The sequence below is a fragment of the Thermobia domestica genome, chromosome 12 (genome assembly GCF_964235325.1).
Source record: "Thermobia domestica chromosome 12, izTheDome1.hap1.1, whole genome shotgun sequence".
NCBI lineage: Eukaryota > Metazoa > Arthropoda > Insecta > Zygentoma > Lepismatidae > Thermobia > Thermobia domestica.
In genome coordinates this window covers 22726717-22740059 of record NC_137465.1, presented here as the reverse complement: position 1 = coordinate 22740059, position 13343 = coordinate 22726717, and the positions used below count along the sequence as shown (strand labels likewise).

General features: G+C 36.9%; 1 protein-coding gene across 5 annotated transcripts in view; it reads left to right on the top strand.

Annotated features, from left to right (window-relative positions):
- Positions 1–6055: 6055 nt before the first annotated feature.
- The window catches only part of LOC145666364 (uncharacterized), a 29728-nt gene continuing 22440 nt past the window's right edge, over positions 6056–13343 (top strand). For 2 of the 5 annotated variants that reach the window (XM_081733529.1, XM_081733528.1), the window contains exons 1-2: positions 6059–6962; positions 12292–12818. In XM_081733529.1, coding sequence (XP_081589655.1) covers positions 12355–12818 — 464 coding nt within the window. In that variant the 5' untranslated portion in view covers positions 6059–6962; positions 12292–12354. Of the gene's footprint in view, positions 6963–12291; positions 12819–13343 lie in introns of all 5 variants that reach the window. The other 3 variants (XM_081733527.1, XM_081733525.1, XM_081733526.1) reach the window with 3 other exon arrangements.

Below are 13343 nucleotides of genomic sequence, written 5' to 3'. Positions count from 1 at the left end.
GTCGAAGGTTTTCCACAAGTTCGTGTGTTTTAAGTTTTACTTTAAGGCAATTTTAAGAATACGTGGATTGCTGTACAAGGGGCGAAAACTCCACATGAAGATCAAATAGAGCGACCAATGTTGCTTAAACAACCTTATAAAGCTTTCGTAAAACAACCTTATAAAGCTTTCGTAATTTTTACGACGCTATTTAGATATACAGATGGTGATCAGAAAAATGGAAACACCTGAACGAAATTGCAACTTACCAGATTAATATTGTGTCGGGCCTTCAGAACAGCCTTGATGCGACGTGGGATGGAGGCATAGAGGTCGTGAATGGTAGGAAGTGGAATTTTACACCATTCCTCGTGCAGGGCATCGGCCAGTTCTGTGAGAGAGGATGAAGGTGGAAATCGTCGTCGGAGTCGTGTTTCCGAGACGGACCACAGATGTTCAATTATGTTGAGATCTGGGGATTGGGCGGGCCAGGGGAGGTATTGAACTTCATCCCGATGTTTCTCAAACCACGCTGCAACAACGCCAGCTGTGTGAATGGATACATTCTCATCCTGGAAGATGACGTCATTGTCCGGGAACAACATCCGGACCATAGGATGCAAGTGGTCTCCTAAAATTGCGACATAATCGTTGGCAGTGATTTGTCAGCTAAGTGTGACCACAGGACCCAATGAAAACCATGATATGGCGGCCCACAGCATCACCGAGCCGCCGCCATGTTTCACAGTTGGGCGGAGACACTGCAGATCATAAGCTTCTTTGGGCGTTCTCCACACATAAACACGGCCCGTGGTTGGGAATAGGGTGAAGAATTACTCATCCGACCATATCACACGTTTCCAGTCCTCAACGGTCCAAGTTGCATGGTCGCGGCACAATTTGCGGCGTGCGAAAGCGTTATGGTCCCTGACGAGCGGTTTGGCCCGTGCAACACGACCCCGTAAGTTCATGTCATGTAATTCGCGGCGGACTGTGATTGTCGAAACAGCGTGGGGAAGGTGCTGATTGAGTTCCTCCGTCACTTGCTTCGCAGTGGCACGACGGTTCTGCGTGACAATGCGCTTTAATACCCGGCGTGACCTGTCACTCATGATTTTCTTCCACCCACTGTTCCGCTTCCCCGATGTGGTTTTCCCGTGTGTTGTGTAGGCCGTCATCACCTTCGACACTGTCCCATGCGACACACCTATCACAGTAGCCACTGCCGTCACACTCACTCTACATAACCGCGCACCAACAATTTGCCCTCTTTGAAAATTTGAGAGGTCTCTCATTTTATACTACCTCCGTCTGCTGCAGCTACTGGACACTGCTGTTCCACTGCGTCTGACGTAGTATGGAGACCGACCTAACACACCACCACCAGCAGTCCGGCGTTGCGGGCGCCACGACACCACTGCCAACCCATACATCTGACGTGTTGCCAACTACAGGTGTTTCCATTTTTCTGATCACCATCTGTGTATATATATATAGAGGGTGTTTATAAAACTCCGGGGTTTTAAAAATTCATATCTTATTAACGATAAAAGAGAGCAAAATTTAGTTAATTTCCCTGAAACGACTAGCTCAAAAAGTTTTAGTCATACTAATTGGAAATGTTTTTATCAACAGGTGGCAGCGCTGCGGAGCGATGACCTTGAGACGACGTAGCGGCTGCGGTAGTCAGTGAATCAGTGCCGTGCCGTGTGGATTGTTGTGCTTCGCGCTATGGTGATGCCACAACAAAAGGCAAGAGATAGAGTACCGTTACGATGTGTTGCGTGCCACTCACGGGGCTCATATTGAACTTTATTAAATTGTTAAAACCAAACTTGGAAATGTAAGGTTTCCAATCATGTATAACACACGTATGTACGTTTTTTACTTTTTTGCCTCAAAACCCCGGAGTTCTTTTATAGACACACTATATATATATATATATATATATATATATATATATATATACTTAATTGTTGTATATTTTCAAAATTTGAAAATTATGTAGGGTTCAGTTATATGCCTACATTACAAACATATATAATTTGTTTGTTTATCTTCAGAGCGGGAAAAATAAAACAATGTTTTTGTGTGATGTGTTTTTCTAGTTCTAGCGTTTCTGCAAATGGCGCGTCGTAAAGTTTACGAAAGCTTACAAAATCGATTATTGCATTGTTTTTCTCTTTGCAATTCACCCAGGATACCAGGGATGTAAATGAGCGCGCTCATCTGAGCTAGCTCACATGAGCGTGCTCGTTTATCGTGAGTTTTGAGCTAACTCCGTTTATCGTGAGCTAACTCCTTTTGAAAGATGTGAGCGTGAGTTCAGTTTAACTCGAAATATAGGTGAGTTTGATCGTAAAACCGCGCTCAACGTCACATAGTTTGATTTTCACAAAATAATGTAATTGTCCATTTGTAGGTTTGCTCTTATCCGATCTCTGAGAAGAGACTTTAAATACTTTTTTGTAATTATACAAATTATGTAGGTTACGGATTTTAGGACTAGAAATAGCTCGAGGCGACTGCAGTCTGGAAGTACATGTATTTCAAGTGAGAGTATTAGTTTAGATGGCGGTATTTATCATATATTTTTTTTTAATGTTTGGCCAAAATTATAACCTGATAGTTATGTATGAACCAAAGACAGACATAATATCTTGCCTTGTTTATAATTGATCAGTTATTTTACTTTTAATCAAATCAACGGAAATAGACATTGTTGTAACCTACTAATTTTGAGGAGAGAATCATCTTATTAAAAAGATCATCTCGGTATTTTTAAAAATCAGTTACTTCTTGAATTTCTCAATGCAATAACAAAACATAGTAGTCCCAGATTTATGACATTTTAGATTACGTTTGAGGATTTCAGGCTTAAGCCTCGCAAATTTTATTTATTGTGTTAAAGTAAATTAAATATCTTGCAGAATTTTCACATTTCCAGGACTAAAGTTAGCAAAGACCCCAGAAACAAAATCGTAAATACGCCACTGCGTATCATTGTAAATATTTTTAGTTATTAAATCATCAGAGTGTGTTTTCATTATGTTGAGCATGAACTTGAGCGTAACATAAAAAAAAACAATGTGAGTTGAGCTCGCTTCTAAAAAGCTTGAGTGTTAACGCGAATTAACTCACTTTTTACACTCTGAGTTTGAGCTGAGCTGAGCTCATTTTAAAAGTGAGAGTTTACAAACCTGCAAGATACTATAGATGTATATCATGAAACTTAGTGAAAAGAAGAAGATAAAACTGGCAATACTACCTGCCTCATTGGATCCGCACACGACTCACGGCCCTGTGTTGTGTCTAGCTTTTGATTTTTCATTGATCAGGTAGGACAAGAGCAAAAGGAAAAATATGATAAAAATTTTAGTTGGGATTCAATATTCTGTAGTCTTTCTTTTTTAAGTAATGAGGATGAAATAGGATTCTCGATATTCTCCATCTTTATTCCTCTTACGATTACCCTCTTCATTTGGAGCTCCCTTGTATATACAACCTGATGACATGGCCATTGTTTTACATCTGTTTTTCGTACTAAAAGTAGTGTAGAAAATACTCGGAGCTTTAACCCGTTTTTTACTGTTTTTACTGTTGTTCTTTTTTTAATTATTATTTAGGATGTCTCAGTGGCACATACAACAATTGTTTTCATATTCATTGTACCGTAATGCGCACAGTGTGCGTTAGGAATTTAGCAGTATTTGTTTCCAATTTTTTAACTGTGACGGAATCCAAGCTGTAGTAGGGCATGGAAACTTCTACTTTTCGTACCGTGATGTAACCCATGTGGAATAGTAGATCTTGCAGTATTACTTTCACATTTTTCGAGTGTTTCGCGGTGTCTTAGCAGTATTGGAACATGGATACAATTGTGTTACTTTTACTACTCTTACCACAATGTGAACCATATGCCAAAACAGATTTTGCAATGCTATTGTCTTATTTTCCGTGTGCCAAGGTATTCCAACTGTAGTGGGATATGTGAGCATTCATCATCAGTCTTTTACTGCCTACATTCTGAATTCATTATAATGTGGAAAATGGTCTTCAGTTTCCTGTATTTTCTGTAAGAGGATTCCCCAGTTACTGTGAAAGTCCCATTGCGCACTTCAAATTGGACCTCAATTGCAGCACCATTGTTCGTCAGGTACGTATTCCTTTATCTTCTCTTAACCTGATATTGCTATCTCAATTTCTTCTTGCGTTATTGTCTTTTAAACATGGTATGTGGCGATTTTCGGTCACCTTTCACTCACAAACTACACCACTTCACCTTTTTTTATATAATATTTTGTCCTTGTTTTACTTGTAAATCACCTTCCAAGCGTTGTAACGTGTATTTTAAAATGCCCTGTATATATAGGGTGTATCAAAACTACAGCAACAGGGGCGCATGCACACGGGGGTCCACAGGATCCGACCCCCAAAAAACTTCCTAACGCAACATAAACTTTTATATTGTTCTATGCTAATGCTAATTTTCGGAGTAGATCACTTTCGTTAATGGCCATAGAACACTTTTTCATTACTTTTTCTATAGTTTTAATTAGCAGAGTTTGATAAACTTTATAGAAATATAAATCATATATGGTATGAACAGACGGATTGCCCTAGATAACCTCTTACTACTTCTCCAATTTCAGAGTCCTTCCTATTTCTGTGTTCTATTTGTGGTGTTTTATCACTACAGACAATGCAACACATCATCTTTGGGTTGGTCCGTACAATCTGGGTCGTAAATTTTGATGAAATATGGTATAGGGGACGCATCTGATTTAGATATGTGTTCGGGAATTTTGGAACTCGTTTATGTAGTGATCAATCAGAAATTCACATCTAATTTGATAAAATTAGTCTTATATCTTAGCAGAGTGGCAAATCAAAATTCACCACGTTGTGTTTCCTGTCGGAGCATTAAGACAATTTCCTCTTAGTTTAGTTTGCCCCCTTACTGCTGGATACTTGTTTTTCTTTATACAGTACTTATGAGATGTAAACTTTCGTGCTAACTTCCGCCTAATATATTGCCTATCAAAGCGTTGGGTCACTTGTGTGACTATTTTTTGGTTATGTAACACGGAGCTATTGAACGATACGCTCTACTCTTCTCGCAGTCTCGGAACCACATTGCAACTTACGCAATTGGTGAATACAATTGTGAAGTTTTCATGACAAACTGCTTACTAGCTTTAAGAACACACGGCGCGAGCCTCGCTTGTGTGACTGTACAGACCCACCCTTTGTCAATAGTAGTACGAACTCAAAGACTACACCACTTTGGCAAAAGCAGGTAATATTGCTATGGATCGAAAGTTGGTAATATCTTGACCATTGTTGGACTTCGGAATTGAACAAATTAATGCTGTTTTCTATTTGTCTGTGAAAGTACTTGTTCTTAGTGATAAATTGAATGCAATTAATAGGGGATATTTAAATATATCAGCGCAACCCTTCACAATGTAGGAGGGAAGTCCGTCAGAACCAACTGCTGTTTTGGACTTAAGGTTCTTAATAGCCATTTCTATTTCATTCAAATCTATTTGGCAAATATTTAGTGCTCCTATGCTACATATATGTTATCTCCCAGATCTATGTTGGGATCAATTATCGTTTCTGAAGAGGAAACATACACTGATCTAAAATACTTCGCAAAAGTATTGGCTATTTCCTCCTTACTACACAGATTATGACCCTAAAACTTTAATAATTTGGACGGTAGCTCTTTATTTAAAATACTACTACTAATAATAATACATTTCGATGCTACATAGTATTGCTTCAGTTGAAGATTAAAGGAAACAATTTCAAAAACTTTTTCGAGTTCAGTTATTGTACTTCTATTATGTTCTAAAAGACACTGCTGATGAAATTATCGTGACAAAATTTTCGGTGTGAAATTACCTATGTGGTAATATTTTGGTGACAAAATTACTGTGACGAAGTTTTCAGTGTCAAAATTGCAGTCGCCCTCGCGTATCATGGATTCATAGTAATATTAAACAACAACTCTCGATTCTTAGGGTAAGAGGTCAATCTGTCTCCTTTTTTCTACAGTCCTGCACAACTCGACAAACCTGGCAACACTGTCTCAGGAAGGAAGGAAAATACCTTGAACCTGAACCTGAACCTGGCTAAGGCCGAAACACGTGAAAATCATATCATCAAGATCCCTCTTCCAACGCAGAGTCTACACGCTTTCCTACATCATCAAAGTCAAGAAAAATGGAGATACTATCAAGCGCAAACAAGACACGCCGGAGGTAAACACTTCTGAAATATATTTCCAAATCCTACGACCATAAAGTGGATTTCACCGGAAGGTTGGACGAGGAGACACGACTGTTTACTCTTTAGGTTATATCTAGGCATAGCTCAAACGCCGTATCGATTATATCAGAAAGGATACCGCAATACACCTTTATTTTACTGTGAATCAGAAGGAAGACTACCCCTCTCATCTTTCGTTCACTTAACAGCAGCTTATCGTGATATCCTTTATATGGTTCTGTAGCGGTACCATAACACCAGTGAATGTGTCGTTTATCTTAGCGAATAATATACGTACAGTAGTTTATAATTTTCTACAATACATAATAGTTATCAATAGTTCTCTCTAACAATACTTTTTACAACAATTCAGTAAACATAATTCACATGAAAGGTTTCTCTTAGTGGACCGCTTAAAGTACACCTATACCGTCAAACTCATCACCTCATAAACTGTCCAAACGTGGAAGCCGGGGCAAGGAAGTAAACAAGAACAAGAATGGCACCCAATCATAGGAACAATTACAACGTGTACAATTTTTTTAAATTTCAAACATCCTTGTTAAAGAGGGCGATCGATGCTCCTTGTAGATATCCATAAACAGTTTTATATTTATCACCTATATGATGTTTATTTGAGACAGTTTCCTTTAACCGTTGTTGTATTTGGAGAAGCAAAAAAGAAGAATAGCAAGTTAAAGTTCACGGTGAGTTAATATAAAGTATATATTTACAATGTGAAGACATCAATTTTTATATATTCATAAATCAGTTTGTGATTCACGCTTCTTCTTCTTCTTTTTTTTTTACCCTAAAGGTCCTCGTTCTCTACATACTGTTCCCTGCGCCACATGACAATATCCTACTTAGCACAGATAAAGTTTATGGTGTCCTCCAGAAATATATTTTTGTCCGTTTTGCGTGTAAATATTGAGTCCAATCAAAGTAAGAAAAAGCTGTAATGCAGAACACACAGATGAAGTTGAGCTAAATACCCACGAAGTAGTGCGAAAGCTATGTTAGTCAGTCACGGAGGTGTCGCTTGAGGGTCTGTCCATGAGAGAAGGGCAGCAGTATCTCTGCATTTGCTCATAAGCTATAATAAATCGTGGAAAAAGGAGACAGCCATCCGAGGATACTAGCCTTTTTGCCTAGCCTGATGTTTAGTTAATGGAGCTCAGGCTGTTTGCAGAATTGCAATAATGTAGAACAGTCATTACCTAACACTGGAACCTTCATCTAAACAAAATCTTTCTTATGTTAACGCATTAGATCTGAAAATCTACTGATGCAAAAATTATAGATCATACAGCGATGAAATATTTCATCTTTTCTCTTTATTTTGGTTTATTACTTACATTTTAGAAGTACACGTGTGCAGATTGAGTATACGTGTCCATACAGAAATTCTTATAATTTCTCTGACTATTCATTTTTTGTATCTTCAGTAATCAAATCTGAAGTGTGCAACTTGCGTTCCATAGTACAGTTTCACTTTTAGTTTTCTTGTACAATAATGCCGACCATCATGTCCTAGGAGGATAGGGAAAAGCACGAATACTATCTAACCGAGTCGAGGCAGGGATGCATGAGGTTTACGTACGCTAACACGGGGTATGTCTGTAGGTAGAAGGCACATCAGCGATGTTAGGTATACGCGTAATCATGAGAAACTCCGTTGTTTCACGACCCAAATATAACTTTTCTTCAAAAATCCTTGTACTGAGCTGTGCACTTGCTATCAACTGATCCCCGGTGCAGATTCATTTTAATAGGTTTCATGCAGGACATAAATAATCCTGTGCTAGGTAAACAGTAAAAAGCACGAATACTATCTAATCGAGTCAGCGCAGTAGCGGGGATTCCACGGGGAAGCGCGAGGTTTTATCCGTAGCGAGCGGTTGCGTCAGCGATGGTTGGTATAAACGTAAACTAGCATTGTAGAAAACCACTGCTTTCACGATACAAATATATCACTTTGTTAAGATGTTTGCTCGTTACTTTCATCACACGTCATATAGTTCTTTATAAATCTACCAGCACTTACCTTATAGTTCAGTACGTGCACACCAGGTTCGACTTTTATTAATATATATTCACGTAATTCCGCATCTCACAGGTAAGACCACAAGAAACTTGATTACTTACACACTACCATACTAAAGTAATATTATTAATTTCTTTTGTAAATTTTTCAATTACATGGACCCGTATAATCAATCTGCTCCAAAATACGGGTGGCAATATTGGAAGTGCATTCAGTATTGGGTAAAGCTAACAGTAGGTAAAATGTTAAAGAGACATATATGGAGAACAGAAGCAGGTGCACTGTATTTTACTTGCTATATTCATTTATAGTAGTTTTAAATTTCATTTTTACGATTTTTAATCCACTACGTTGTATCAACTTATGAGTTTACTGTGTTGTTGTTGTGAAGTCTTTCCGCAAATATAAAAAGTAAATCAAAGCATGTTTCTTTATAAGGTGCAACTTTTGTGATGGGATTTTGTGCATAAATGTGTTTCTTTGCGGTCAGCCATCTTTGTTTCCGTGTGTGTTTTAAAACATTCTGAACATTTTTAAAACATTCCGACCATCTTTCTAATGTTGTAAACACATGTTTTTAAAACATTTTTTTTTAAACCATGGCGGAAACAGGTTGGTTTAGGCCTTGATACGAGTTTTAGTATAGCTTTGTCATGTTTGCATACTAGTAATACTCCAGTTCTAAAGATAAAATACAGCTTCAGTGCACTGTGCGGAAATACATCGCCCTAGAGTCCACCTAGCAGAGTAGGTTAGTTAGGTTATAATTCTATAAAAGGGGGCGCGGTGGCTCAGTGGTAGAGCGTTCACCTCCGGTGCTTGGGGTCCCGGGTTCGATCCCAGCCCCCGCCAAGTGAACTTTGTGGTGGACAAACACCGTGCTCGTGGGTTTTCTCGGGGTTCTCCCGTTTCCTCCCACTTTCTTCATTCCACCATTTCACTCATGTCTCATAATCACCGTCTCCTTTAGCCTAACCGGCATAATCGTGGGACGTAAAACTCAAAGATTTCATTTCATTTCAATTCTATAAAACCCAAACATGATATGTTACAGCCTTGAACATATGTTACAGCATTCTCAACTTTGTGTCCCGCTACTAAATTATAACGAGTGTATCTCTCCGTCCAATAGTCCCTTCCACCTTCATATGCAGTGCCGCTTACATCATCAGAAATAACGAAAACAAGCATCTTGTTTCACCTAACTTCACTCATTATTCATCAAAAATCGAAATAAATTATCCAATTAACGCGGTAAATTTTCTTTGGTCCGGGGTACAGCAGTTACCCCTTAATTAAATTTAAAGAGTTTACGGTTTAGTGTGGCAATTCCATTCGTTAGCTGCCTGTGTTTTATTGTTCACTCACCCACCTAGTGTTAGTCGAATACATGCAATGGAAATGTTACTAGTGTAAAATCATTACAAGTACTTTACGACTGGTAAAAATAAGTGAATGCATGGAAGATGACTGTTATATATACTATTTTACACCGACGAGGTATTTCTGCACAGTGTACAGAAGTTCTGCTTTATGTATACATGCTGAGGGTTACTAATATAAAACCATGACAAGTGCTATTGAAACACATATCATAGCCAAAACCAACTTATTTTCACTCCCTCGACTACACGTGTACCCACCGTCGTTGACGCATTTGGTCGCTTCGGATGCACTCCCACTAGCTTCGACCTGCTAAGGAAGTTCAAATTATTACAAGTTATACAACAAAACTTAAGAATACGAACATATAGTAATAAGTTGAGTAAACTTATAATACTCAGAACTGTTTCTTAATTGAAAATCATGGATTCTATAGATATGACTGGATACTATCTTGTCGTCCAGTGTAAATCCTGCATAAAAGGATAAAAATTATTAGTCAACTAATTTTTGATTTTAAATGGTTATTTGTAGAGATGTCTTCACATTTAAATGGTTTCCAAATTTTCAGTAATAAATGCAAATCCAAATTTACTTAAGAGCTATTGTACCTACAATTTTCTTCAAAGTAATAGTTAAATAATTTATCCATCTCATTTTTTCATACGCACTCAACTTGATAAGATCAATAACGCTCTACGTGTATCTGTGTTCATTGCAAACATAAGTTTCAAAATCCCCAAGTTATTAAATAGACTATAATTCACTTGTATTGCGCTGACATAGAAAATTGACTTGTCCCACAATATGTGATCTTACATTTCCTCCTGCTTTTCAACTGTTGTTCTTCTCTGAACTCTCATTTTTCTTCCCCCTCATGGCTATGATGTCATACTCTGTCACTTACGCTTCTCGACAAACTAGTCTAGAAAATGTAATGTCATATGAAACCCAGAATATAACTCAAGTTTGCTAACTGCATACGAGTATGAAGTAAAGCATAAAATAAATGTTGATTTGAAACCGTCAATATATGTGATTGCAGTCTCTGTCTCGACCACGCAGTATATATACGTGATTACCTCAGAGTGTTAATATGTTGTTTGAGTAATTAATTGTACCTGTGATGAGTTCAGAAGATTTCAGTTCAGAGAGTGAAAATAATACTCTGAAAGCAGTGGTTTCTTTGGATGAATACTATTAGAAAATTCTTCCGAGGAGGATTTCGCTGTCGGGAGAAGGCATTCACTGTCGAAGAAGAAACTCATTTGACAATTTAGGAGGAGATTGTTTGGCAACTATGTTATAAAAAACGTCAACTCTGAATCAAACAAATGTTTATAGAAGAGGTGGGAAGGTGTGTAAAGTAAAAAAATGACTCTCTTCTACTTTCAAGTAAGAAAGATAACAGTTAATCATAAGAAAAAGACTACTAATATGAACAGGGATTAAATTGAAAATGGGTTAAGTAGGAAAATGAAGTAGTTCTCTCACCCATTTATTTTACGTTAATGTTCAAAAGAAATGGAATTTGTCGTTAGCATTTATGCCGATAGACATGTTCGGTGTTAAGATTTGGTGATATTGATTTTGATGTTTTAAATATCGAAAGTATAGGTATGTCTCAAAACAAACATACCATGAGAAAGAATATGTTTTTATGAAATCTTTGTTTAGTCAAATATAGCGTACATCCCTTGTACTACTTTTGTTCTTTCGTACATTTACGGTAGATTACATTATATCTACCTACATAAGAGCTCTATAAATGCTCTGTTTTTAGCATGTGCCCCTTCTACGCAAAAGACCCATTCATTTTCAACATTAACCAATAGCTAGTTGTTCGATATGATATTGGTAGTACTTAAAATGGATACCTAACATCAATACAACCCATCAAGTAAAAAGTAGTAGAAAAAAACTACAGTAACAATGAAATACGGCAAAACCGAAAATATCGAAAAAATTACAGACCAGCAAATTAAAATACCCAACAGCAAGCACAAAATAAATTTAACTGGAAATTGCTAGCGCTACGTGTATTTAAGTAAAGACGAAAGGCTGCACAGAACGAGTAATTCTTTCTTTAATGTACTACGGTTCGCCTTAAAAGGGTTATCGCATTTTAAGTGGAAAATTTGTATAAAATTGCTTTTCATATTTTATTCAAGGAATATAAACTAGTAAGTTAGCACAGAAAATTTTAGTTTTGGCGTTTTCTGTTCTCCTGCAACACTGATCGTACGTCGTGAATTCGTAACTATTTACAAGGAAAAAGAAGTAACATTTGTACTTCGATAAAATATACTTATATCCAGCAAAAGCACAATATTCTAGTACCCTGCATTGTTGTATTTACAGTATCAGAATTTCCATATTTGTTCTGGTTCTAGATTTTCGTTATTTAGGTATATCGATGTTTTGATATCAGTAGTAGCAAAATTTCGATATTTAAAACACTGGTTTCAGTATCTATTACAATCCTAGTATAATTAAAAATTATTTCACCCACTAACTCAATTTAACGAATAGTAGCAATAACCATTGTTTTTCCCCGGCCTGTTTATAAATTTTAAAACTAACAATACTTTTCCTGTTGCTTTCAGATTTGTTTGCTTGAATGCTGAAGGTTTCAGATCAATAACGTGAACACTTTTTGTGCTAGCAAAATGGATTTTCATTATTTCAACTTTGCTTCTAGCGAAGTTGAAGCGAAAACAGAGAACGTTCTTATTAAAGCTGAAATGGAAACGAAAAGTGAGTCGTTTGAAGAATGTAATTATACACTATATACTAATAACACTATTGATCATAAAGATCCTCTTTCAATACATTTGGAATGTAAGGAAGAAGAAATTGCAATGGAAGGGGAGAATATTTGTTCTGAAAGTAAAGAGGATAAAACAGTATCAGATTGGAAAATAACTTCGAAAGCAGTATGTTTGCTCAAGCGTTTATCAACGGCTGATGTACTTAAAAATTCCAAGCGTTTTCACAGTAAGATCAAGCCAAAATCCATAGATTTTTCACACAACACGGAACAGTCTGCCACTATCGGACCTAAGAACGATCACGAAGAGGACGTTCAAAAAAATGATAACCTTGAAGGAGGTGGCAATTATCAGGCTCTCAGGTACGTTTAAATACGTTTATTCCTTCAGAAATGTTCTGTATTAATAATTCACTTCAACAGTTGCAATACTACGTTAAATATGCTTCTTTTTGTGTATCTTAAACTTAGTTATTTGAACCGCAAACATTTGAACACACAAAAAACGCAGTCGAATCCATAGCCTTGAAATATCTCTTCAAACGTAACGGTATTTTTTTTTAGAAATTTCCTCCTTATGGCCTTAAGAGTTATTATTGAATACTGACTGCCTCATGAGTAATGTTATGAGCGATTCTTGTTATAAACCTTTATTTTACAAGAGATACAAATCATTCTATTTATAAGTAAAATAATAACTCGTCAATAATTTAAATAAGGTTTCTCCTTGTTTTGGCCACAATTTACTTCACAAATATACGAACCAATCCAGCGATGGAGTGCATAATAGTTGATCAGTAATTTGCATACTTTATCGTCAATAAAGATAAAGTATGAGTGTATGTAGGAATTCAATCTAATAGATGTCTTGTAGATTTATCTTCCATT